Below are 27496 nucleotides of genomic sequence, written 5' to 3'. Positions count from 1 at the left end.
AGGAACCGTAGTTAGCCACCACCGCAGGCCCAGTGTTAGAGTAGTTAGCCACCACAGCAGGCCCAGTGTTAGGGTAGTTAGCCACCACAGCAGGCACTGTGTTAGAGGTGTTAGCCACCACAGCAGGCCCAGTGTTAGGACCAGTAGTTAGCCACCACAGCAGGCCCAGTGTTAGGAACAGTAGATAGCCACCATAGCGGGCTCTGTGTTAGAGTAGTTAGCCACCACAGCAGGCCCAGTGTTAGGACCAGCAGTTAGCCACCACAGCAGGCCCAGTGTTAGGACCAGCAGTTAGCCACCACAGTAGGCCCAGTGTTAGGACCAGCAGTTAGCCACCACAGCAGGTCCAGTGTTAGGACCAGTAGTTAGCCACCACAGCAGGCCCTGTGTTAGAGTAGTTAGCCACCACAACAGGCCCAGTGTTAGAGTAGTTGGCGGCGGATGAATGGCCCGGCAATGGGACTCCGAATTTCGTCACGATATCTCTGTGCATTTAAATTGCAGTCGACAAAATGCAATTGTGTTCGTTGTCCGTAGCTTATGCATGCCCATGCCATAACCCCACTGTTCACAACGTTGACATCAGCAAACCGCTCGCCTATACAACACCATACACGCTGTCTGACATCTGCCTGGTTGAAACCAGTATTCATCCATGAAAAGCACAATTCTCCAGCTTGCCAGTGAGCATTTGCCCACTGAAGTCAGTTACGAGATCGAACTGCAGTCGGGTCAAGACCCTGATGAGGACGACGAGCACGCAGATGAGCTGACAGTTTGTGCAGAAATTCTTTGGTTGTGCAAACCCACAGATTCATCAGTTGTCCGGGTGGCTGGTCTCAGACGATCCCGCAGGTGAAGAAACCGGATATAGAGGTCCTGGGCTGGCGTGGTTACATGTGGTCTGCGGTTGTGAGGCCGGTTGGATGTCCTGCCAAATTCTCTAAAACGACGTTGGAGGCGGTTTATGGAAGAGAAATTAACATTAAATTATCTGACAACAGCTCTGGTGGACATTCTTGTAGTCAGCATGCCAATTTCACACTCCCTCAATACTTGCGACATCTGTGGCATTGTGTTGGGTGACAAAACTGCACAATTTAGAATGGTCTTTAATTGTCCCCAGCACAAGGTGCACCTGTGTAATGATCGTTCTGTTTAATATGCTTCTTGATATGACACACCTGTCAGGGTAATGGGTTATCTTGGCAAAGGAGAAATGCTCACTAACAGGGATGTAAACACATTTGTTCACAAGCTAATAAAATAAGCTTTTTGTGCATATGGAACATTCCTGGGATCTTTTATTTCAGCTCATGAAACATGGGACCGACAAGAAAGAACAATGATGTTAAAAAGTTTAGCGAACATCTGAAATTCATACACTTTGCTGTGGAACAGTAATAACATTCCACCATCCTGCAGGTGGACTGCTGTTTAAGTAGCATTGGAGACTCAGGATGTTGACAGTGACCCACTCACCCTCCCAGAATACCGACGGTGACAGTCAGTCGGATGCAGAAAGGTGCCATGAGTGGCTTGCTCTGCCTGTTGACGGCACTCATGCAGACCGTTAGTAAGTGGCCTCCACTAGAAATCAAGAGTGAACAAGTTAAACAAATGATTCATCTTTACTATTACAGGCCTACTCCATACCAGAAGTAACTACCAACCTATAGAGATGAAATTACAATTTAAGATTTTTTTTCCTATATATATATATATATATATATTTTAAAAAAATTATATGTCACTACCAACCTCACTGCTGTTGTGATGGCTACGCAGATGGACAGGGCAACCCCATTGGCCACAGCTGGCTGCAGTTCCGTTAAGTTTTGCATCTTTGAAACCAACTGGTGAAGATGAAGAAGGCTGTCCAGAAAAACTCTGCAACGCTCGGGAGAACGGGGGTTGATGTTCTTCTTTTCAGGTGGTTTCTCACATTCACGTTTGCATGTATGCAAGGGCTCCCGAGTGGCGCAGCGGTCTAAGTCACTACAGACACCCTGGTTTGATTCCAGGCTGTATCACAACTGGCCGTGATTGGGAATAGCATAGGGCGGCATACAATTGGCCCAGCAGTATCCGGGTTTGGCCGGGGTAGGCTGTCATTGTAAATAAGAATTGGTTCTTAACTGACTTGCCTTTTTAAATAAAAAATAAATGCAAAGGTTGTTCACCAAAGTTAATGGCAGTATTACCCTAGCTAGCTACAGCAGCTAACATGAAAACACACTCTCATTCCTTAGTAGCGGAGTTAGCAAACATTTTTCTCAAAACAATCCCATTTGGAACACAATTAAAAAATACAGCAGGTGTCAAAAACTGTGACTCCAAATGCTTCTGTCAGGTTTTGATTTAGCTTGGTTGTGTTAAAATCAATATAAACAATGTAGCTAAGTTGCTCAAGTCATGGGGAGTTATGCAAATTGCTCAATTACACCCACAGTGGGAAAGCAAACCAACCCAAACAGATCTATATGGGCTCACAGACATCATCAATATCAGAACAGCAGTAGCAAGTCACACAAATTATCCTTCCTTTACTATCTGCTGACATCTAGTGGTTATAACATGCAAGTGAAATTATGTGACCTGTGATCTCTAAATCTATTTGACTAATATTGTGCAGCTCCTCCAACATCATCAAGATGTAGCCTATTTACCTTTTGACAAGTTATGACCTTGCAAGGGCATGGGATGGTTGACTGTGGCATCTTGCTTGAAACCCACAGTACACAGATTTGAAGTTGGATGGGGTTATCTTGCATCTTGTCATGTGATCTGTCAACAGGAATAAGGTAGTAGGCTGTATTATGTGGGGGAACTTGAATTTGGGTTTGATTTGGGTTTGATATGGGTTTGACAGAGGGTTTGTGTGCATGAGAGATATTGACAGTGTAAGGGAATTTAGATATGCAGTCCGAACTATTCTGAAGAGTGAAGAATGGGGAGAAAGAAAGAAAGAAAGAAAGAAAGAAAGAAAGAAAGAAAGAAAGAAAGAAAGAAAGAAAGAAAGAAGGATAGCGGGAAAGGGGCTGAAGGGGGTGTGACGGAGAGGTGTGGACGGGACAGAGGAAGGATGTGACACTGTAGGACGCTGCACAGAAAGCAGTGGAGGAAAAGGAGTGCACCTGGCCCAGGTAAGATCCTTTCTGCTCCATTTAATCAAGGCTGATAGAATGAATAACAAAATATAGGAAGTACTATAACTTTGCATAAATAGGTTTGCACAAGTACTGTGCCCAATATGTCAATGAACTCTTGACAGATGTCATAAATTGTCATTGATTTTATTGTAATTTAACTGCAATTTGTTGGCATTGTAATGTTGACCTTTTCCTTGATGAGCATTTTAAGTAAATCTATAAGGATCTTTTGGGGGGATCTTTTAAAAATGTATTTCTGACATACAGTATTTAGTCAGTTATCATGCTTATACACTAGTGGATGTTGAACACTTGATACTGGTGAAGGTGTCCTTAATATGAATGTTATCGTTTCCACTCAACACCTCAGCTAGTGCCATGCAGGTCCCTGGGTAACTTAGCAACCAGGGTCCCTCATTCAACATTTAACTGGGTAATGTGAGAGGGGACCGGTAGCCGCACTCCGAAAGAGTGACTGGGATTTGTTTCACACGGACACACAGGCCTATTTTCTCACATTCCATCAAACAAGTATGTGTCTGTACACCTGTCAGTTATTCTTTGGACATGTTATATTCAGAAAAATGTGAATTGGGAGGCCGGTTTCTGTTTTCAAATGTGTTTATTTTTTCTTGTGATGTTTTGTTCTTTTAAATATATTTTATTCCAATTGCATGTTCTGAATGGATCAATCGGGTAATTGTTTACACAGGTTCTGTTTTTACACGGGTTATCTGTTTTTACACAGGTTATCTGTTTTTACACGGGTTATCTGTTTTTACACGGGTTATCTGTTTTTACACAGGTTATCTGTTTTTACACGGGTTATCTGTTTTTACACGGGTTATCTGTTTTTACACGGGTTATCTGTTTTTACACGGGTTATCGGTCCTAGATAAATACAAAAGAGAATGAAGATGCATCTATTCAATACACGAGAAACTGTGTTTTTACCCATTCACACTCTGAGGTCACATGTTTCCAGGGGGACCTTATTGTGCAGCGCTCTGAGGTAAACTGATAGCCCACTCTTTCATCCTAGAAAAAGCCCTGTTGTTTTGCTTCTGGGGCTGAAAGGTTTCTCTAACTAGGGCTTCATACTTAGCCTACAGTGCTGTGAAAAAGTATTTGCCCCCTTTCTGATTTTCTCTATTTTTGCATATTTTCTCTAATGAATGTTCAACCAAAATCATATATTAGATTAAGGGAACCTGCGTTTATAAATAACACAAAAAAAAGGATTTTAAAAGGATTTTATTTATTTAATTAACAAAGTTATGTAACACTCAATTCCCCTGTGTGAAAAAGTAATTGCCCCCTACACTCAATAACTGGTTGTGCCACCTTTAGCTGCAAGGCTGCAACCAAATGTTTCCTATAGTTGTTGATCAGTCTCTCACATCACTGTGGAGGAATTTTGGCCCATTGCTTTAACTCAGCGACACTTCTGGGGTTTCAAGCATGAACTGCTCGTTTCAAGTCCTGCCACAACATCTCAATTGGGATCATTAGGTCTGGACTTTGACTGATCCATTCCAAAACTTCAGATGTTTCGCTTTTTAGACATTTTCATGTAGACTTGATTGTGTGTTTTGGATCATTGTCTTGCTGCACGACCCAGCTGCACTTCAGCTTCCCGCTCACGGAAGGATGACCTGACATTCTCCTGTAGAATTCTCTGATACAGAGCAGAATTAATGGTTCCTTCTATTAAGGCAAGTCATCCAGGTCCTGAGGCAGCAAAGCATCCCCAAACCATCTCACTACCACCACCATGCTTCACCGTTGGTATGAGGTTCACACTGTGGAATGCAGTGTTTGGTTTTTGCCAGGAATAATGGGACCCATGTTGTCCAAAAAGTTATACTTTTGTATCGTCTATCCATAGAACATTCCTCCAAGCGTCTTGATGATCATCCAGGTGCTTCCAGGTGCTTTTTTGTCAAACTTCAGTCAACCATTATGTCTGGCGAAAACCAACGGTCAAGCATGGTGGTGGTAGTCTGATGGTTTGGGAAACCAGCATCTGTTTCTTGTTCATTGTCAGAGCAGAAACATACACATGTTTTTTGAGTCTGTTGTTCTTTGATTACCAAAGTGTCTGTCACTGTTTGAATAAAGATATATGGTACAAATCACAGGAGGTTGGTGGCACCTTCATTGGGGAGGATAGGCTCGTGGTAATGGCTGGAGCAGAATTGTTGGAATGGTAGAACGGTTTCAATGTGCATGATGTCGTTCCATTTGCTCCATTCCAGACATTATTATGAGCCGTCCTCCCCTCAGTATCATCCACGGGTACAAATTTAGTCTTTCCCTGTCACTCAAATTTGAGACCAACATCAACCTTTTTCTTGCTGATCATTTTACACAAATTCAACTATTTCACACTCTTTTCCCAGGATTCAACAGCAAGCTGAAAATTGAAACATACCAGACCAACAAGAAGATTCTCCATTTTCTCCTCCATGATGTTAATGAGGTCTCGCTCCAAGAGAAAAGCCTCCCTCCCTGGCCTCTCAGCACTTATGTCACCCACCTACCTGTCACCCACCTCCCCCATACAGAGAGACCTAAACTCCCCCAGGGGGTCCATCTTCGCACCCCTAGCCCTTACCGATCCACCCAGCTGGGTGACGCTGGCCCTCTGCAATGTAGAGCAGGGTGAGAAAGAGCTGCAGAGCCTTAGAGAACGACAGACAAGTGAGGTGGAGCAAATTAACCGAGAGCTTGACAACGCCATCATTGAGGCTCAGAGACAAGAGCGCCGACTGCTGGAAAAAGTTGAGCAGGACCACCGAGAAGCCCAGCGGTGCCTGGAGCAGGTGAAGAGGGAGAACGCTGCGGCGGTGAGGGTTGGACAGTCCCTGGTGGACCGGCAGCTCCACAAACTGGGCCAACTGAAGGAGCAGGTCCAGAGATGGGGTGGAAGCAGTGGGGGACCCAATAAGAACCAGCTTCAGAGGGGTGTGGCAGAAGTTACACAGCCTTGGGAAATCTCCCTCTCCTTAAAGAGGGTCACTTTTCAGCCCGGTACGCAGCGGAAGGATGTTAGGTTAGGGGAGGTAGAAGTCCAGGATCAAAATCTGAACTACCCTATTGGTGTCTGCGGTGAAACAGGGAAGAAATGTGCTCTTCACTCAGGGGAGATAAAGTTTGGAGACCGTGGATCATTTGAAGTTCGGAAGGACTTTTCATCCACATCAAATAGTGGGAGCATGCGTGTAGTCAGGAAGCTCCGCCTGTCCACCACAGACAAGGATGAGCCAAAGTCACCAGTCTCAAAGCCACCGCTCAGTCCCCGGCATCGAGGAGCATCTGAGTCATCCATGGATGAGAAGCTAGACACACATGACCAGGACCTCTTCCTGGCTATCCCTCCTATCTCCAGCCAAGGGGAGTCGGAGGGAGACGAACCAGGCTGTGGACAAACTGGAAACAAGAAAAGCTCCATCCTCAAGTGTCAGAGAACGCAAAGGACCCTGGTTCTCGTCCCCAGCGAGGAACCCTCCTGCCCTCCAGAAGGCGGCAGATCTGAACATAGTGACCAACCACAGACCTCTCCCAAGTCCAGCCGTGGAGGACCCCATCCCAGGTACAGCCTCCTGGACCTATCTTCAAGACGTGCGCGCTCACGTCGAAGCCTGTCACCCAGCAAATCACCCCGTGGAACATCCACTAATGGGGGGAGTCCCCCATCCCCGGCTGGCAGTGAGCACTGCTACAACTACATCACCAGCCCCTCTCCTAGTAACAATGTCTCCCTGAACCAGGAACACCGACGTGCCATGTCGACGGCGGACCTCTCCAGCAAGACCCGTCCCTTGATCAATGGGGGAAAGGGTGCTCACCTGGGATTTAAGAGAGACAACCACTCCTGTCTATCATCTGCCTCCTCAACCATGGAGCAAGGGAATGGATCTGAGTCTGGCGGCAGAAGCCCCACAAGCTTGGATGAAAGAGAATCAAGATACCAGGGAAGGAGTGTAGGTTCTAACCGTGTGAGCCAATCTCTGTCCATGTCGGCTATTTACAGTGAAAGCCACCCTACAACCAAGAAGAAACAATCAGACAATAGAAGGAGAGACAAACCATGGCCAGTCTTGAGAGATCTGGAGGAGGAAGCAGGTTCAAGTGCCTTTGAGTCAGCAAATCTGATCAAGCAGTTTGGAAAGCAGGGCTCAGGGCGCTCTGACTTCAACCTGCCCAGCGGGCTCCATGCCACTGTCAAAGGGCAGCTCTTTGTGGTGGACTGTGGCAATGCCCGAATTCAGGTGACCGACCTTCAGAAGTATGTTGTGCAGCAGGTGTCCCCTACCGGAACTGAGAGATCCGCCCGCATCTGCAACTACTTTGATGCGGCTGTGAACGACAAGGGCCTTATTGTGCTGACCTGTGCTGCAGAGCGTGCCGTGTTGGTGTTCAGCCGTCATGGACGCCTCCTCCAGACTTTCGGGGGTAACGTGATAGGATCCACCCATGAAGAGTTAGATGCACCCAGGGGAGTGACCGTCACCCGTCTGGATGAGTTCCTGGTGGCCGACATCAAGCGTGGAACTCTAACTGCCCTGATGCTGGACCCCAAGACAGGCGCCAGGCTCGAACGCACCATAATCACAGGATTCCACAGGCCCTACCTGGTGGCTGCCTGCCTGACCTCTGGACTGATGGCTGTGTCTGAGCGGGGCAATGAGACTGGCCGTGCGCCTTGCATCCGAGTGCTGGAACCTGGCTGGAACACCATCCGTGTCCTGGGGGTGTGCTCCGGCATGGGGCCCGTCCTGGCCTGCCCCTGGGGCCTCAGCATCGACAGTGATGGGGATGTTCTGGTGGCAGACTGGGGCAGGTTGCATCGTGTCCTGCTGTACCCTGCCAAGGGCCTAGGCTGGCCACTTGTTACCCAGGGACTGAGCAGCCCCCGAGGCCTGGCCCTGCTGCCAGAGGGCCAGCTTGTGGTGTCAGACAGCATGAACCACTGTATCAAGATCTATCAATACAAGTCAGGCACTGGAGGGGTGAACTTGTCAAGATGAGGATGGAAAGGTGAAGAAGTAGGCATTCACTAGTGAACACCGATGAAGATTTCAGTAAATACTGAAATAAGTAACTACTTTGGCATAATCCTAAATCCTGTTGAGAATTTCATGTTCTTCTAGAAAAAGTGAATCATAGTTACAATGTAGGGTAAAAATTGTGAAAGAAGACACTCTATATAGTTGTGGAGAACTGTAGAGAAGATTACATCTTTATTATCACAGAGGACAATTTCATTTGCAGCAAATGTTTTAGCTTGTTTTTAATTTGCCCATTGCCTTAAATGTGATAATCATAGTTTGATAATGAACCATATGAAACGTGTGAAGTATAGCTGTATATAGCAAAAATATATATTTAGCAGAAGTATAATTGTATTTTAATAGCTGCTACAGTGTAGAGAGCAGTGAATTATTTACACCATATAACACAAAATTAAGGGTCCGTGCTATCTGGGAATCTTGGGACATCCCTACCCCATAAATGTTTAAGGTAAGGGTTAGGTAAGGGTTATGGTTAAGGCTAGAGTAAGGGTAGGGGTTAAGGTTAGGGTTAGGTAAGGGTTAAGGTTAAGGTTAAGGCTAGAGTAAGGGTAGGGGTTAAGGTTAGGATTAGGTAAGGGTTAAGGTTAGGGTTAGGTAAGGGTCATGGTTAAGGTTAAGGCTAGAGTAAGGGTAGGGGTTAAGGTTAGGGTTAGGTAAGGGTTAGGTAAGGGTTAAGGTTAGGGTTAGGTAAGGGTTATGGTTAAGGTTAAGGCTAGAGTAAGGTTAGGATTAGGTAAGGGTTAAGATTAGGGTTAGGTAAGGGTTATGGTTAAGGTTAAGGCTAGAGTAAGGGTAGGGGTTAAGGTTAGGGTTAGGTAAGGGTTATGTTAGGGTTAGGTAAGGGTAAGGGTAATGGTTAAGGTTAAGGCTAGAGTAAGGGTAGGGGTTAAGGTTAGGATTAGGTTAGGGTTAGGGCAAAGGTAAGGGTAGAGGTTAGGGTTAAGGTTAGGGTTAGGGTTATGGTTTAGAGTAGGGATGTCTCAAGGATTCACACTGACCAAAAAGTAAGGGTGGATCTTTATTTCTGTTATTAGAGTTATAGGTATTTCAATGAAAATTGAAATTGCTGTTGTTATGAGTAGGTGATTACTCACAAAATAAACTAACTTTTACAAAATCGTCCATTTTATATCATGTGTAACAACAGGGTATGTGATGTTGCTGTAATTTCACCTCTGCCCTTACAAAAAAAGATTGCCGTTTTAAAACTAAAAGTGCAGTAACTGCAGTCTATTGTGGTATTTTGGACGCAGTAATTGCAAAATAACTGCAGTGTACTGCGTTTGAACTGCAGTTATACTGCATTTGAACTGCAGTTATGCTGCAAAATTACTGCAGTAAAAGGAAAATGGTATTTTGGACACAGTATTTGCAGCATACTGCAGTTATACTGCACTCTAACTACAGTTATACTACAATGTACTGCAGTTATTGTACACTGCAGTCTGACTGCACATTTGTTTTGTAAGGTTGAAGTCTGAAAGCTTTTGAAATGCTGTCTATCCCCAGTAGTTATGTTGTGAAACACAGTCATGTGTCATAGCCTACGCTCTGGTAATGACTCAGTAAAATTGAATACATGTATCATGAGACTGACACCTTGAAAAACATTTGGATTGGGTTGAAATCTTTATTTAAAAAAATTTATAATAATACAATTATTTCACCTTTATTTAACCAGGTAGGCCAGTTGAGAACAAGTTCTCATTTACACCTGCGACCTGGCCAAGATAAAGCAAAGCAGTGCGACACAAACAACAACACAGAGTTACACATGGACTAAACAAACGTACAGTCAATAACACAATAGAAAAAGTCTATATACAGTGTGTGCAAATGTAGTAAGGAGGTAAGGCAATAAATAGGTCATAGTAGCGAAGTAATTACAATTTAGCAAATTAACACTGGAGTGATAGAGGTTGCAATGTACTTGTTCTTTATTTTGACTTCTTTCTTAGAAATCCAGTGTCTATAGTTTCAAATGATAGATCAAAGATAAGCAAGGCTCCTTCTGTTACAGACTACTGTTTATCTCCCTGTCTGACTCTGATTTCTGTGCTCCTACTTGATGAACTCACTTGTCCAAAGTCCTGGCTAAAACTTGCCAAAAGTGTGCCACTTGAATCCAGGAAATGATATTTCATCTGACCCAATGATGTTGGCCAAACCAGATTAATGTGTAACATCCCAACATGTTCAATATTTATTAGAATTTGCCATATAAACTCATTTTTAAATGTGCTCATATTGATTGCATTATATGAGATGCATATATAAAACCAGTTTCTGCTAAATAATCGTTTTGCAACAGAAAAAAGTCCTACACTCCCCCTGCACTTTCAGTAAACAGAGCACAGAACTACCCCCCCCCCCCCCCCCCCTGCTCTTTCAGTAAACAAAGTGCAGAACTACCCACACTCCCACACACAAAAGGCACATTGGTAAATCCAGATCCAGTATAAAAGGTCTGGTCAGCTCCTACTCAGGCACCTTTCTCAGCTCAGCTCTCTTCGGTACCTGGACCCAGAGGAGGACCGCTCAACGTGATGCTTCTCTCCCAAACACTCTGCCTGTGCTTGGCACTAGCACTCAGCTATGCTGCTCCAACGTGAGTACTGCTGATCAACTGCTAAGCCTTTACATTTACATGTTAGTCATTTAGCAGACGCTCTTATCCAGAGCCACTTACAGGAGCAATTAGGGTTAAGTGTTTTGCTCAACAGCACATTGACAGATTTTTCACCCAGTCGGCGACCTTCGGTTACTGGCCCAACTCTCTTAACCGCTGGGCTACCAAAATGGCATCTTATTATTCTCTTATTCATGTTCAGGGTAGCCACAGCAAAATACACTGCCTCTAAATTGCCTCTGTACTTACTTTGTTGAATTGTTACTTTATTCAACACATTATGGGCTTCGCTGTGCTGTGTTAAGACATGTCTTACACAACCCAATTGGATACTATGCTCCCCCACATTGGCTGGGTTAGTTCCATACGTTTGTTTGCAATGTCACAGAGGTCAAGGCAGGATCAATAACCCAAAACACACAAAGAGTGGTCAAAGTCAGTTGTGTACCTCAGCACTTCTATCACTGAATCACCCCGTTACCTCATCATTACAGATCCCCTTCATATCAATCAGGTGTCCCTTTGAGCCGCTCTATTTGGAATAGGGCTGTGTATACTACAGCATCATTATTGGTCTGTCTACCCAGAGGGTGGAGTCATGATGTGCAGCGTATTATCTCATTTCCCATCTCTATGACCTCACTCATGTCTCATCAGAATGAGGACATTATGGTTTATGATGAATAATGTCTGCTTTTTTTTCTACGCAGGATCCATGATGTAATGATGTCAGGTGAGTCTAAGATCCATATTCATTTAACAGCCTGTCAAAATGTAGGACCTCAAAACTCATTGACTGATCCAGACGTGCTTAGGCAAGGCAAACAACTAGGGTTGCAACTTGCCACGGGCACAGGTGTTATTCACAGGTGTTATTCACAGGTGTTATTCAACTCCCTTTCAGCCCGTTACTCATGTCCTACATGCTTTTACATGAGAGTAGGATGCATGACTTCCAAATCACCACACCTTTCATGTGGAGAAATGTTGGAATAATGAAAAGTCATTCAACGTGCATCTCACCTTGACTCTGACTGGCCCATTAGACCATGACCACGACCACCACGAGGATCAGGTCCACCACAACGCCAACCCAGACAGGTGCGACGGCATCGAGTTTGACGCCATTGCCCCCGACGAGAAAGGACACACCTTCTTCTTCAAGGGTATCAAAACCATGTTATGAGTCGTCTTTTTTTACCCTCATTCTCCCTACAGTGGGCTTTGTCATTGTCATGAAATGTCATTATGTCCCCATCGGGATGGCTAGGGTTACGGGTACGCTCTTAGAAAAAAGGTACAATCTAGAACTTAAAAGGGTTCTTCGGATGTTCTCAAAAGAGAACCCTTTGAGGAACCCTTTTTGGTTACAGGTAGAATAATTTTGGTTCCTCGTAGAACTCTATTGGGTTCCATGTAGAACCCTTTCCCAGAAGGTTCTACATGGAACCCAAAAGAGTTCTACCTGGAACTAAAAAGGGTTTTCCTATGTGGACAGCCAAACATCCCTTTTTGAACCCTATTTTCAAGAGTGTAGTGGATTAGTTAGTGGGTATTTTGATATGGGCTAACATGACCTGTAAACGTGGGTTTGTACTAGATATTTGTGTAAGGAGAGTAAGCTTACATTTCCATGAGTATATCTGATCCCAGATCTGAACTATGCTACTCTAAGGGGATCACCTGTGGAACGGCTTCAATGGTCCAGCTCAGGTCTCCAGTGCCTTCTTCAGGGAGCTAGATGACTACCATCACCTGGGGCATGTTGACGCTGCCTTCCGCATGCACAACAGTGAAGAAAATGGAAAACATGATCACATCTACTTTTTCCTGGTACTGTCAATATCAATGATGTAGTCGATATCCATATGAATAGGGAACTTTAACACGTAGTTTTACTAGTGACTCATCAGCTTGGGCAATCTTTTTAAAAGTCAAGTTATGCAATCATGTGTTCCCATAGGTGGCATACCAGCATGTGCCCTCTCAGATTTGTCCTGTAAAAAAAGACATACTAATAATATGAGATTTATTTTGATTTATTTTAAAACATTTTTGGTTGTTGTTTCTCTGTCATGCTGCTAGCCACCTAGCAACTTTATGAAGTTGGCTTTAGATAGCCCAGATAGGCTCCCAATCTCCCAACCGCATAACTGGCTAGCAAGAAGCCATTACAGGCTATCAATCAAGTTGGAGTAGCTAGCTTGTCGAACTATCTTATCTAGCATGCCTGCTAGCAAGGTTGGTAGACTTTATAAAAGCAAGCAATAACTAAATGTACTGAATAAGACTCACATTCCTTCAATCTTTTACCCATATTTTAGCAGAGATGCGGAGAAGCATATTTAGTTTCTTGAAAAAAATAACCATCAGTCAGGAACAGACAGGAAGCTTGAGAAATGCTTAGATATGCAGAAAAAGAAACATTTTTTTACAAATAATAAAGCATAATGGTTATGGCTCTAGATTGCAGGAAAAGGCTGTGCAGGTGTTTGAAAACACCTTCGGACCACCCCCCTGCCATCCTCACATACTTTGTGCACCCTCAGATTTTGGGGGTATATGACACCTCTGACAGCATTCACTTAGTATACTCCGTATTCTCCATCCCTCCTCAATTATAGGACGACAAGGTTTTCAGCTACTATAACCACAGTCTGGAGGAGGGCTACCCCAAGGACATCCAGCTGGACTTCCCAGGGGTGCCCAGCCACCTGGACGCTGCGGTGGAGTGCCCCAAGGGAGAGTGTAACTCAGACTCTGTCCTATTCTTCAAGGGTAAGCCTGTTAACCCTTTGATGCCCCACATAAGACCATAATGAACATTTCTCTGGTTTGTTGCTATAAACATTTATACATTTTATTTATTTATTTTTACCCCTTTTTCATGGTATCCAATTGTTTTTAGTAGCTACTATCTTGTCTCATCGCTACAACTCCCGTACGGGCTCGAGAGAGACGAAGGTTGAAAGTCATGCGTCCTCCGATACACAACCCAACCAATCCGCACTGCTTCTTAACACAGCGCGCATCCAACCCGGAAGCCAGCCGCACCAATGTGTCGGAGGAAACACCGTGCACCTGGCAACCTTGGTTAGCGCGCACTGCTCCCAGCCCGCCACAGGAGTCGCTGGTGCGCGATGAGACAAGGACATCCCTACCGGCCAAGCCCTCCCTAACCCGGACGACGCTAGGCCAATTGTGCGTTGCCCCACGGACCTCCCGGTAACGGCCAGTTACGATAGAGACTGGGCGCAAACCCAGAGTCTCTGATGGCACAGCTGGCGCTGCAGTACAGCGCCCTTAACCACTGCGCCACCCGGGAGGCCCTAAACATTTATAATTTATTCACAGACAACATACCAGGAAATGTGTTATGGATATCAAGTTTTCTAGTCTTGGTGTGTGCTGCCTAGCATATGTTTCCTCTCTCACAGGAGAAGAAGTGTACAACTATGACATCGCCACGCAGTTAGTAAAGGAGAGACAGTGGGCCCACCTGCCCAACTGTACGTCTGCCTTCCGTTGGCTAGAGCAATACTACTGTTTCCATGGTCACAACTTCACCCGGTTCCACCCTGTATCTGGGGAGGTGAATGGTGTGTACCCTAAGGACTCCAGGCACTACTTCATGAGGTGCCCCAATTTCGGTAAGAGAACCATGCAAAGGATGTTACCCTTCCTCCTTTATCAAAATCAGTTAATTGTCAGAGGAGGCTGGTTGAAAGAGCTGTAGGAGGATGGGCTCATTGTAATGGCTGGAATGGTATAAATGGAACGGTATCATCAACACATCAAACATATAGAAACCACATGTTTAACTCCATTCCATTTATTCCATCCCAGCCATTACAATAAGTGTGTCCTCCTATAGCTCATCCCACCAGCCTCCTCTGCCCAGTGTACATGGTGTGAGATTGAACAGATGAACGGTGAATGGTAATAACAACACCATTTCAGGGGAAAAAAGATTTTGGATTGTGTTGAGACATGTTATTGTTGGATTGTAGGCCATGGCGGTGAGGCAAAGGTTCCCAAATGCAGTGAAGTGACATTGGATGCCATCACCTCAGACGACTCAGGCAAAACCTATGCATTCACTGGTAAGAACTAAGCCTTTGTGTTCAATTGTGCGCACAACTCGCATTAGACAGTTGCCAATTTTCACCTCCGTCCCACTTCCTCAGGTCATAATTATATGCGTCTAGACACCCATCGTGATGGTAAACATACCTTCCCCATTGCCAGAACCTGGAAGGAAGTGACCAACGGCGTGGACGCAGTCTTCTCCTACAGTGACAAGATCTACATTATCAAGGTGGGTCAAAGGTTACAGGATGTAGGGGAAGACAGGGACTTCCCTTGCAATAAATAACATGTTCAAAGCTTTACTCACTACAGTACCCCTACCTACAGTACCCCTACCTACAGTACCCCTACCTACAGTACCCCTACCTACAGTACCCCTACCTACAGTATATGTACATGGCTACCTCAATGACCTCGTACCCCTGCACATCAACTCGGTAACATGTAGTCCCTGATGTTATTTTTTACTCTTTATTGTTATTCAACGTATTTACTCCCCGTGTCACTTTTACTCTGCATTGATGGAAAATGACCCTTAAGTAAATATTTCACTGTTAGTCTACAACTTGTTTACGAAGGATGTGACAACAACAAAAATGGTTTCGATATGAGTATATAGAAAATGACTTTCATTCAGTCAACTGTTTGTTACATCATCATGCCTCTGTTTGTCCCATGGCACATAAAACACACCTGAATACCACCATTTCCGGTTGACAGGGCGACCAAGTTTACATCTACAAATCAGCAGCTCCCTCCACTCTGATTGAGGGCTATCCTAAAAGCCTGAATGAGGAGCTGGGCATCGAAGGGCCTGTGAACGCAGCCTTTGTTTGTAAAGATCACCATATTGTGCACATTATTCAAGGTAACTAATTGGACGTTGAACTTGAGTACATTCAAATCTATCCCCCAAAAAAGTGTTGCTCTTTTTACATCAATATTCACAAAAAATTTGATTTTCCTGTGTCAGAAATTATTTGATGTTAAAAAAAAAAATTCAACAGCTGCATTGGACCTTTAATGACTCATTACCTCCCCCTGCTGGAGAGGTCTGACGTGCCACAAGACCTGCGGGGCAAACGTGGCGTCATCTTTGGGAACCTTTCACACACTCAGTGAAAAACTATTTTCCTGTCTCTATTTCCCCCTATAGGACAGATGATGAAGGACATTGACCTGTCTGCCACCCCTAGGGTAGTAGCCAGAGAGGCCTCACTGCCCATCTCCGGCATCGAGGCAGGCATGTGTGGCCCTGATGGAGTCAAATTGTATGTGGGCTCTGAGTACTACCACTACGAGAGCCCCGGGGTCCTGGCTTTGAGCAGGATGCTCCAAGAGCCTAAAAACGTCACCCCAGACATGATGGGCTGTGTCGAATAGGAGTCAGTTTATGTTAGATACCTTTTCGAAGAATAACAACTGTGATCATCTGTTCTCAATGGACAACATCAAAACGTATAATCACATGTTAAAGTAACTGTCCAGTAAAGGTTTTCTGTTAACTCATACCCAAATAATGTTGACTCATCCTATACTCTTTTCTGTGGCCAAAGCATACATTTGAGAAAAAACACTTCCGAAATCCCAGGTAATTTTTTTTATCTCAAACAGACCGTTTCAAAAATGCTTGCTATTTCCTCATAGAGGATGATATTATCAGTGTTCTAATATTTCATATTTGTAATGATCAGTATATGCCAAAACCATTCTGTTGTGTTGGGGTACCCACACATCCTTTCCAACACAGAAAAGCTGCATTTAAACATACTTCATTTTTTTTAAATGTGGAAGGAAAACTATCTCATATTGGAATGAATTATAGGACATATTTCATAGAAATCTGGAAACACTTGGCAGTTACTTTAACTTGACACCACAACTCACCCAAACAATGTTTTTTAAGGTTCAAATAATATTTTATCACATTTTTGTTGAACATTTGTGTATGACAGAGATGAGTTGAATTAAAAAGATACAAAGAACCTGAAATAGTATGATTATATTGCATTCATTCATGAGATAATTAAGATACAGGAAAAAATCAAGTAATACATTCAGATGAGTAATTCTACAGTATGACCCGCAAAAATAAGTCTTACAGGTAAATGTGATCATGAACTGGCTAATTATGTATAAGCATTTCTTAATGATATTCCCATGCAGATGTAAAGAAAAGGTTCAGAATGTGATGGTTGTTTCAAATCAAGTAGTCAAAGTCACAGTGCCTCCACCCCAGAGAGGATTTTCTTCAGCAGGGCCGTCCTTGGTCTCTAAAGCCAACCGTAGTTGCTGCCAGAAGACCCTGGTGTGCTCCCCAGCTCTGAGCCAACTCGGGTAGGTGTGTCTCTTCACCAGCTCCTCATCCGGTGGTAGGGTGACAGCTGGTGGGTTGGGATCTCCTCCAGGAACACCAGAATCAGGACGTCCTTCTGCTCATCAAAGAGCTGGAAGCTGGCCACCTGGATCTCCCGGGAGCACCACTCACTCTTCAGGTAGCGGTGGCTGATCACACAGATGGTCTTGCGGCTTCCGTAGATGGCGTCCATAATGTTGTCTATGATTGGTTTGCCTGGTTGGAAGTCCCGGTGGTAGAGACACAGCTTCCAGCCCTGCTCTCCCTCCAGCTCTGGCAGAAGCTCCTTCAGGACCCAGGGCTCATCGTAGACGTTGTAGGAGATTAAGGCATCATACTGACATCCACGAGGCTTGTGCTTATTCCTTTGCTTGGTGTCATGGAGGAAAGCCAAGAAGAGGTAATAGCCGTCTATTACCTGCCATTTCAGGAAGTGGTAGGCAAAGGATGCTATCAGGGTGAGGAGGACCAGAGAAGTGGAAGAGATGTAGTAGTAAAGTCCTAAGTGTACTGTACAGAACTGAAGCTCAACATCCAACAGCTTGGTGCCCTTTAGCTCGGCAGGATAGTTGTAGGTAAACTCTGTGGAGCCAACAACCTGTGTTTGCTTGTCGTTCTCCATCCACTGGACAAACCAAGCATTGCTGCAGCCACAGGTAAAATGATTATCTTGCATGTCCAGGTATATCAAGGCAGGGAAAGAACGCAACTTATTGTCTCATTGACTACTGTTATGTTGTTCTTTCTCACCTGCTAGAAAGTGACTCTGCTGAGGTTTGCTCCTATGAGGAAATCTAAGGACTGAAGTCGGCCTTTCGACAGATACAGTCTGTTGAGCCTTGAGATTGGGTGAAACAGCTTTGGAGTGAGGACTGTGAACTCATTCTTACTGATCTCAAGGAACCACAACCGGGGTGTGTGAATGAATATGTCTAATTGCAGCTCCTTAATATTAAGACTCCCTGCCTGGAATACCAATGAAGATTTCAGACCTTCAAGAAAGTTGATAGGTAGATGAGATAGTCCCTTGTGACTGTCACGCCCTGATCTGTTTCACCTGTCCTTGTGCTTGTCTCCTCCCCCCTCCAGGTGTCACCCATCTTCCCTATGTCATGACTTTGGCCTGGGGGTAGGTTTATGACAGTCATAAATACCTCTTCCCCCCCTTTTCCTCTCTCTACCCTAGTGAGGTTACATTTGCAAAACCCTTGGTTAACATAGAGATTCTGGAAACATCAGAAGGTGGGGGGAAATGAACTATATTCTGGTAATCCAAACAATTTAACATATGCGGTGGTATTTAATGAATATGATGTCAGTTCGGTTGTCATCTGAGACATTCTCATCAATGATAAGATGACATAAACTCTATGTGGAAAGTCTACACATCAGAGTTATCGGATTCACATGGAATTGTTGTTCAATTTAAATGTTTGAATATTAAATTATTTGTGATGGGATGAAATTTGATTTTAGCTTCTAAAATTAGAGATTTGGATTTTCATAAAATAGGGCTGCTCACTCAGTGGCCCGCCCTGTGAAGGGACATGGGCTATAAAACTTTTCAAACACACCCTCCTCTCCCTTCCTATATAAGCCCTTGACGACAATAGAACTTTCTGTTCCGGGGATGTAGGACGACGGTCCTATGTCAGAATGGTTCAGATAATAACAACAGAACGAAGCCGACATCAGCGTGAGCTTTTGTTGCAAATGGTATGAACTTTTAACTCTTATTCACTACAGAAGTGATACCTCCTAGCCGTTGAGTTAGCAGGTTAGGAAGGAACAGACAGAGTATCCCATTCTACCACACAACGGCGTTACTACAACGTATCCAATTGACTACCAGAGACATTCTTCAAAGGACTTGGTTGGGCAACACGGCCTTCCATCTACCACCAACCTACCGAAGCGCAGCTCAGAGTAAATATTTATTGCATTTCCTTTTCCAAATGAGCGGTAATTTAGAATGCATAAGATACTGTATTTACGATAGCACAGCTTCTTCCCTTTGTTCCTCAGTCTTCCCGGTCTTTCACTCAAACCCAGCCCTTTTCCTTTGTGTAACAAGCTGTCATATCTGTTCTGCCCGCTAGGGACGTTTTCCTTTATGACGTAATTTGTAATCAAGTTATGATTGAATTATGTGTATGTGTAATTCTGTGTGATTAGTTAAGTATTTCATAAATAAATAATTAAACCCAATTTTATGTTGCTGATTCAAATTATTAGCCAGGGTTCGTGCAGATAAAAGAATTTACAACTTTCAGATGAAACTGAATTAAGATGACGATTGATATTGACTGCTATTGATGTAAAATATTACTAGGTCTTTAAGTTTATTCGGAAGATAACAGCTCTATAAATATTATTTTGTGGTGCCCGACTCTAGTTAATTACATTTACATGATTAGCTCAATCAGGTGATATTAATTGCGGAGAAATTGTTTTATAGAATAGCATGTCATATCACTTAATCCGGCATAGCCAAAGACACAACACCTATTATCCCCTGTGTATTTATACCCGTGTTCTCTGTCTGTTTGTTGCCAGTTTGTCTTGCTCGTTCAAGCTAACCAGAGGTTTTCCTGTCAGCGCCTATCGTTTCCCAGCCTCTCTTTCGTCACCCTCTTGGTTTTTGGCCTGTCCTGACCCTGTACCTGCCCGCCTGACCTCTCTGCCTGACACTGAGCCTGCCTGCTGTCCTGTACCTTTGCTCCACCTCTGGATTACTGAACTCTGCCTGACCCTGAGACCTTTGCCTTACCCTGGATTTTCGACCCCTGCCTGCCTTGACCTGTCTTTGCCTGTCCCTGTTGCCACAATAAACATTGTTACTTCGACAGTCTGTATCTGGGTCTTACCTTGATTCCTGATAGTACGAACTGGCCATGACTGACCCAGCAGACTTGGACCAGCTACGCTGCGCTATCTCCTCCCAAGGAGCCACCATTGGTAGGCATGAGGAGTTGCTTCGCAGTATGATGGAGGGGTTCCAGGCCACGGCCGACTGTCACGACCAAGCATTGGACATTTTGTGGGAGCAAGTCTATCGGTTGCCTTCTAGGCAGCCAACCATATAAAGGTTGTTCTTGGTTAAATTCACTGTCTTCAAACTGGAGAGAGGCTGAAAGGAGGAGGAGCTGACGGTTGCAATGAGGTTGTTGTCCAGATGTAGCAGGGAGAGGTTGGCCAGGCCCTGAAACAAATGGTCTGCCAAGGTTGTGAGTCTGTTATGAGCCAAACCCAGCTCCCGAAGAGCTTCTAGGTGTCCAAGAGCACAATCAAATCAAAGTTTATTTGTCACGTGCGCCGAATACAACAGGTTCTAACAGGCTCTAACCAATAGTGCGAAAAAAAGGTGTGTGTGTGTGTGTGTGTAGGTAAGTAAAGAAATAAAACAACAGTAAAAATACATTTGAAAATAAGAGTAGCAAGGCTACATACAGACACCGGTTAGTCAGGCTTATTGAGGTAGTATGTACAGTGCCTTGCGAAAGTATTCGGCCCCCTTGAACTTTGCGACCTTTTGCCACATTTCAGGCTTCAAACATAAAGATATAAAACTGTATTTTTTTGTGAAGAATCAACAACAAGTGGGACACAATCATGAAGTGGAACGACATTTATTGGATATTTCAAACTTTTTTAACAAATCAAAAACGGAAAAATTGGGCGTGCAAAATTATTCAGCCCCCTTAAGTTAATACTTTGTAGCGCCACCTTTTGCTGCGATTACAGCTGTAAGTCGCTTGGGGTATGTCTCTATCAGTTTTGCACATCTAGAGACTGAAGTTTTTCCCATTCCTCCTTGCAAAACAGCTCGAGCTCAGTGAGGTTGGATGGAGAGCATTTGTGAACAGCAGTTTTCAGTTCTTTCCACAGATTCTCGATTGGATTCAGGTCTGGACTTTGACTTGGCCATTCGAACACCTGGATATGTTTATTTTTGAACCATTCCATTGTAGATTTTGCTTTATGTTTTGGATCATTGTCTTGTTGGAAGACAAATCTCCGTCCCAGTCTCAGGTCTTTTGCAGACTCCATCAGGTTTTCTTCCAGAATGGTCCTGTATTTGGCTCCATCCATCTTCCCATCAATTTTAACCATCTTCCCTGTCCCTGCTGAAGAAAAGCAGGCCCAAACCATGATGCTGCCACCACCATGTTTGACAGTGGGGAAGGTGTGTTCAGGGTGATGAGCTGTGTTGCTTTTACGCCAAACATAACATTTTGCATTGTTGCCAAAAAGTTCAATTTTGGTTTCATCTGACCAGAGCACCTATCCAATAAATGTCGTTCCACTTCATGATTGTGTCCCACTTGTTGTTGATTCTTCACAAAAAAATACAGTTTTATATCTTTATGTTTGAAGCCTGAAATGTGGCAAAAGGGGGCAAAGTTCAAGGGGGCCGAATACTTTCGCAAGGCACTGTACATGTAGGTATAGTTAAAGTGACTATGCATATATGATGAACAGAGAGTAGCAGTAGTGTAAAAGGAGGGGTTGGCGGGAGGTGGGACACAATGCAGATAGCCCGGTTAGCCAATGTGCGGGAGCACTGGTTGGTCGGGCCAATTGAGGTAGTATGTACATGGATGTGTGGTTAAAGTGACTATGCATATAAGATAAACAGAGCGTAGCAGCAGCGTAAAAGAGGGGTTGGGGGGGCACACAATGCAAATAGTCCGGGTAACCATTGGTTACCTGTTCAGAAGTCTTATGGCTTGGGGGTAAAAACTGTTGAGAAGCCTTTTTGTCTCAATCATCCACTTGAGAGATTTTTAGGTTTGATAGGCCTTTAAAATCCAACTTTACGAACTTGGAAATCTTATTCATGGCCAAGTCTAAATTGCTTACTTTCCACGGAATATCTATAGGTATGACTTCAAGATTCCTGTTATAACAGAGTACTTTCATGTTAGGTTACTGAGATTACCCCAGATTGTGCAGTTTTTCAGGAAGTACCCACATACTGAATCAGCAAGAACCCAGCAATACATCAGGAAACAAAGAGTCTCAGCTGAGAGAATGTAGACCCACTGCTGACCCCAATAATAAAGTGAATTTAAAATTAAGAAATAATTTCTGAGAACTAAGATCTACAATTCTAACTGGTACTAGCACTTACTAATCTCCCGCTGTTGATGAAATTCAAAATGCTTTGATTGCTGCTCACCCAAACCAGTAAATCTCTGAAACATCAAGTTATGCTTAATTGCGTGGTCAAGGAAATGTCTAAACCAGTGTTTTAGAAGAGACACTTCTTCGTGTCTCCTTAGTGTAATAACAGTTTGTGTCCACTAGATGACGTAGCATGCAAAGCTATGTGTTAGTAAAGAAGGATCAGAGAATGCAACATGGAATTCTTAACTTTTTCAAGAGTATACCCATTTAGGCTCACGGCAAATATAGCCTAACAAAACCTACCGATGAAATTTAAACAAACGTCTTCACAGAGCTGAACATTATCAGTGTTATAAATGGATCCATAATGCGTAACTCTCATGTTTGAATTCATTGCAGTGCCTTGGAAGATTATTGAGTGAAGGAGAGTTATTTGTGAGCAGTGGTGTAAAGTACTTCAGTAAAAATACTTTAAATTACTACTTAAGTAGTTTTTTTGGGTATCTTTGACTACTTTTACTTTTACTTCACTACATTCCTTAAGAAGATATTGTACTTTTTACTCAAATCAAATGTATTTATATAGCCCTTCGTACATCAGCTGATATCTCAAAGTGCTGTACAGAAACCCAGCCTAAAACCCCAAACAGCAAGCAATGCAGGTGTAGAAGCAATACATTCTCAATACATTTTCCTTGACACCCAAAAGTACTCGTTACATTTTAAATGCTTAGCAGGTCAGGAAAATTGTTTCATTCACGCACTTATAAACAGAAAATCCCTGGTCATCTCTACTGCCTCTGATCTGGCAGACTCACTAAACACACATGCTTCGTTTGTAAATGATGTCTGAATGTTGGAGTGTGCCTCTGGCTTTCTGTAACTAAAAGAAAAAAGAAAATGGTGCCGTGTGGTTTGCTTAATATAAGAAATTTGAAATTATTTTTACTTTGACCTTTGATACTTAAGTATATTTTAGTAATTGAATTTACTTTTGATTCTTAAGTATATTTTAAACCAAATTCCCTTGACTTTTACTCAAGTAGAATTTTACTGGCTGACTTTTACTTGAGTCATTTTCTATTTAGGTATCTTTACTTTTACTCAAGTATGACAATTGGGTACTTTTCCCACCAATGTTTCTGTGATGCTCTGTGAAGACAAAGACTTCATGGAAAAGGGTTCAGGGTTTTACAAAGCAGGTATGAGAGAAGTATTCACAGACATCATGGACATCCTTATTTGTGAGAGTCCTTATTTGAGAGAGAGTCCTTATTTGTGAGAGTCCTTATTTGAGACAAAGCTGATACCATGTTCTTTATGATATAACATAACTAATATAGATACTGTTTCCCTTTGTGTACTGACTTTCCCCATGTTATTGTTCTATTTATCATGCATACTCAATAGACTATATTTGATCCACAGGTGAAAGTAAGGAAACTGGAATAAATGGAGATAACTTAGAAGGACAAGGTGTGTGTGTGCAACCTGGCTTCAGGGCAATTCGTAGGATTTGGTATGTTGATTTTCTCCCTCCATTTAGTATCATATATTGTACACACAACTATGACAGCATGGAGTACACCCACCGACACTGTTAGAATACTCTATTTTAAAGTTGGGGGAGTTCTCATCGCTGCTACTGAGCAGAGCGGGTACCCCCACATATTAAATCAACCACGCCTGGCCTCGACTAGTCCGACGGCCATATTGAATGTCTTCACAAATCGCCTTACGGTGGATCTCAATTGCACGCTTTTTTCACTCATGTCTGTTCTAACAGGCTTCACGAGAACATTGGAGGTGACAAGGGTACATGAAATATAGTCGTTTAGTTTACAGCTTGGATAACCTGAAAGCATTGAATACTCAGGATTTTGTCGGTCTTTGAAGCATTAGTCCTTCACCAGAGGTGAGTTTGTCTGTCTCCTTAGAAGAGCTGCATGCTGATGAAAAAGGGGCGATTTTTGTGTACTCGACGTGTTGCAAAAGTAGGCTAAGACGGGCCTTCATTTCAACCTATTACTGATAAATTTGTGAGGAAATTTAAACGGTCTTTATCTCTGAAAAACGTTTTTTTGGCAGACATGCTACTTCATTATTTGCGCAATAATAGTTTGCACTTAGCCTAATGTTGTGCTTTCGTCTATGTGACACGCGGTCACATCTGTCTTGCGAAGATTTCAAAACTTGACTTACCTTGTTTGCAATAACGTTTTTATTAGTGTGAAATGCATTGCCTCGTGTTATTAGACCTGAAACGTAGCCTATAATATCATTGCAGTTTTAGCCATGGCGTATCATTATTAGCAAGTATAATTTCGTTTCATTAGTTGGGTTAACCTGTTACAATGTAGCATTGGCGCGTTTTGACGGTTGTCATCTATTGCAAAGGGAGGCGGGCCGGTGAGTAGTGTAACCAGTGTCGCAATGATTGAAACAATGTTGCTCAACGCGATCACGGTCTACAAATTATAACCTACACATAATTCCGTTACTTTCTACAGGCGCCAATACTTATGTACCCCAGTGCATTAAACACCGGTCCTTACCCAACGTTTTTTTAAATACGCATGACCACATTTTTTGCAGAAAAATAATCAGCAGCTGCACACCCGTCTATCGTACTCAACTTAACTCAATTTACCATCTGTTTGAAATATATGTTGAGGGTCATTAATGCCAATGATCTGCTGGATTTGGTTGCTTTGAATTGCATACGTGGTTGCCAGTCAGTACATTTTCCCCCCAATTCTGGGTCCCATCATTGTTAAGGAACATGCACTTGAAATTAACTTTTGGGAGTGTTTGCCCAGGACTCAATGCACTGCATCAGAGGTGCACACAATGTTACAACTTATCACTGACAGTCTGATAGGGCCGGGACATACCAGTATCACAATATTCATTAATGTTAATGTCATGGAAACCAAACACAAAGCAGGTTTAACTTCTCTCCATCTCATCCCTCCATTACCCAAAAGGCTCATCCTTTTCTGTTTACATCTACGTGGGCTGGCGCCCATGTGTCACTGGGCCAAAGCTGTCGTTTACATCACCATGGCTAACTGGACTTTCACCTTTTCACAAAGCAACTGTTTTGATTATGCAGAGGTTGTTGATTCTGCTCTTCACAAGTCCTCATTGTCAGCCCTAGCTATGGAAACTCAGTTTCCCAGTATAACATCAGTATACACTAAGTGTAAAGGCGTCATCATGCTTCAGTTCAACTGGTGCCTACCCCAACTCAGCTGGTTGACCTGAACGAGTGTGCTCGCATCGTTCCTTACAAGACCTTTGCTAAAAATACTAGAAAAAAGCAGAAATAGTACTGTTTGTGCATCTTGAGATGCCGTAGCCAATATACGCATCCTCAAAATAGTTTGAGTTATTTTAGATTAATTCGATCTGTCATTCATTTTGACGTTTTTGCCAAGGATGTTTGGTGCAGTATTTCTCAAGTGAAGACATTTACATGAAAACGAGTTGCGTCTTGTTGAATGGCAACAAACACTTAATTGAATAATTCCTACTGTTGACAAATCTGCTACGAAGGGGCCTAGACTTTCGGCTGGCTAGACTTTCGGCTGCCTAGACTTCGGCTTGTCTCAAAATGTTTGTGTGCGTGAACATCCCAAAAGAAAATGACCGAAGACCAAAACAAACAAAAATTTCACAAAATATTGTCATATAGGCAGGAACTGTTTCGGATGGAATGCTGGTGTTAGTTGAAAAGCAGCCCTGGGGCAAAAAGGGTCCATATCAGGGGGTGCTTTTATCTAGATATTTCCGGATATCTAAAATTTTATTAGATATAAGGAGTAGACATGCTCCAGAAACACATGTCCTTCATTTCATATATTGAGATAGGATATTCTCTGTAATGGGACAGTTTCTACAGGCATCCAATCTGGACCTCAGAAATCTCCCTACTACCGTATGAGTCCAGGGAGATATCTGGGGTGAGATCCCTTCAAGACGCCCCTGATGAGCGTGCACCCGCTTACATATTTTAACTCAGGAAGGGTATGTGTCAACATGCTGACGTGTCTAAGCCTTTATGCTTAGGCATGAACGAATCCACATACTTTCAGAAATGTATCATCTGTAGTCATTACCTGATCATTTTTGGATCCATATTTCTCCCCAAATTATTAATTTCAATGGATATCCTTACATGATCCTTACATGATATTTAATATTCATCCTCATATGTCTGATTGAAAATGGACTAAATCTGACTCATGATTAATGTCCAGCATCTAAATGATTTACCTGTTCAGGCACCTAAAATCATTGTGCTTCTTCACATAAAGTTGACATAACTGAGCATACAGCGCCATATTCAGAAGTAGGCTACAAGGCACGGAAAAGCAAATGTTGTCATATTTTATCCAAAGCACATCTGCTGTTTCTGTTTAAAAAATGCAGCAAAGCAAATCCAGAGCTCCAATCGGAACACCTGTTTTCTGTAAAGATACAAACGTAGGCCAATCTATGCTGAAAATGTAGTTGATTTATTTAACAGAAAATAAGTTGCACACCCTCAATCCCCCTGCAAGCACTGTTTGTTATGGGCGATGGGTGCAGATTGGGTTGTCAGAGGCGGTCCCTGGCAGTCCAGGCCCTACGTGGTGATAGTTAGTGTTGGTCTGTAATCCACTCCAAATTGTCAATGCATAAATCGTTCATCAAAATTGGGTCGATATTGCAAGAAAATATTGTCATTTCGCATAACCATACCACAAGGTAGCTATGTACCGGCTTCATTCATGACGAGAAAACAAACTGGTACAAACTAGCTGGCCAAGTTGCTGGTTAGCGATCTTAGATTAACCAGTTATACAGAATGCGCCCAAATGTCTTCCCTGAAGGGAAAGAAATGTTATTTGTTACCTAGCTAGGCTACCAGTTAGCTTTTACGCTCCCCCCTAATTAGCGAACCTTCTTGATTCTAGTTAACGTTACTAAGATATAAATAAAACATCTCAAATTAGATGCTCACTTTAGCTTTAACTTATTTGAGGTATTTTCGGAACATTTTCTAATTTCTTGTTGT

General features: G+C 43.2%; 2 protein-coding genes and 1 pseudogene across 4 annotated transcripts in view; 2 read left to right on the top strand and 1 right to left on the bottom strand.

Moving 5' to 3' along the window:
• The first annotated feature begins 10656 nt into the window (after window positions 1–10656).
• On the top strand, window positions 10657–16940 carry hpxb (hemopexin b). Its single transcript, XM_020482516.2, has 10 exons — window positions 10657–10838; window positions 11570–11592; window positions 11906–12025; window positions 12535–12692; window positions 13484–13637; window positions 14297–14509; window positions 14870–14962; window positions 15047–15177; window positions 15669–15816; window positions 16105–16940. The coding sequence occupies exons 1-10, from the start codon at window positions 10777–10779 to the stop codon at window positions 16329–16331; spliced, it is 1329 nt and encodes a 442-aa protein (XP_020338105.1). The 5' UTR covers window positions 10657–10776; the 3' UTR covers window positions 16332–16940.
• A 51-nt stretch (window positions 16941–16991) lies between these two features.
• Window positions 16992–18430, bottom strand: LOC109890399 (toll-like receptor 13; annotated as a pseudogene).
• Window positions 18431–23888: 5458 nt separating this feature from the next.
• The window catches only part of LOC109890579 (radixin-like), a 35929-nt gene continuing 32321 nt past the window's right edge, over window positions 23889–27496 (top strand). The window contains exon 1 of one of the 3 annotated variants that reach the window (XM_031824310.1): window positions 23889–23953. The gene's annotated coding sequence lies outside the window, so the exon portion shown is untranslated. Of the gene's footprint in view, window positions 23954–24117; window positions 24350–27496 lie in introns of those variants that run through there. The other 2 variants (XM_031824308.1, XM_031824309.1) reach the window with 2 other exon arrangements.

The sequence above is a fragment of the Oncorhynchus kisutch genome, linkage group LG5, assembly GCF_002021735.2.
Source record: "Oncorhynchus kisutch isolate 150728-3 linkage group LG5, Okis_V2, whole genome shotgun sequence".
NCBI lineage: Eukaryota > Metazoa > Chordata > Actinopteri > Salmoniformes > Salmonidae > Oncorhynchus > Oncorhynchus kisutch.
The sequence above is the reverse complement of the archived record's forward strand: the minus strand, read 5'-3'. Positions and strand labels throughout refer to the sequence as shown.

Excerpts from the sequence above, each read along its gene's own strand:
- hpxb (XM_020482516.2), top strand. The coding sequence starts at position 10,777 with ATGCTTCTCTCCCAAACACTCTGCCTGTGCTTGGCACTAGCACTCAGC. Across the intron at positions 15,178-15,668 it reads ACAAGATCTACATTATCAAG|GGCGACCAAGTTTACATCTA; the intron begins GTGGGTCAAAGG and ends TCCGGTTGACAG. Across the intron at positions 15,817-16,104 it reads TATTGTGCACATTATTCAAG|GACAGATGATGAAGGACATT; the intron begins GTAACTAATTGG and ends TTCCCCCTATAG.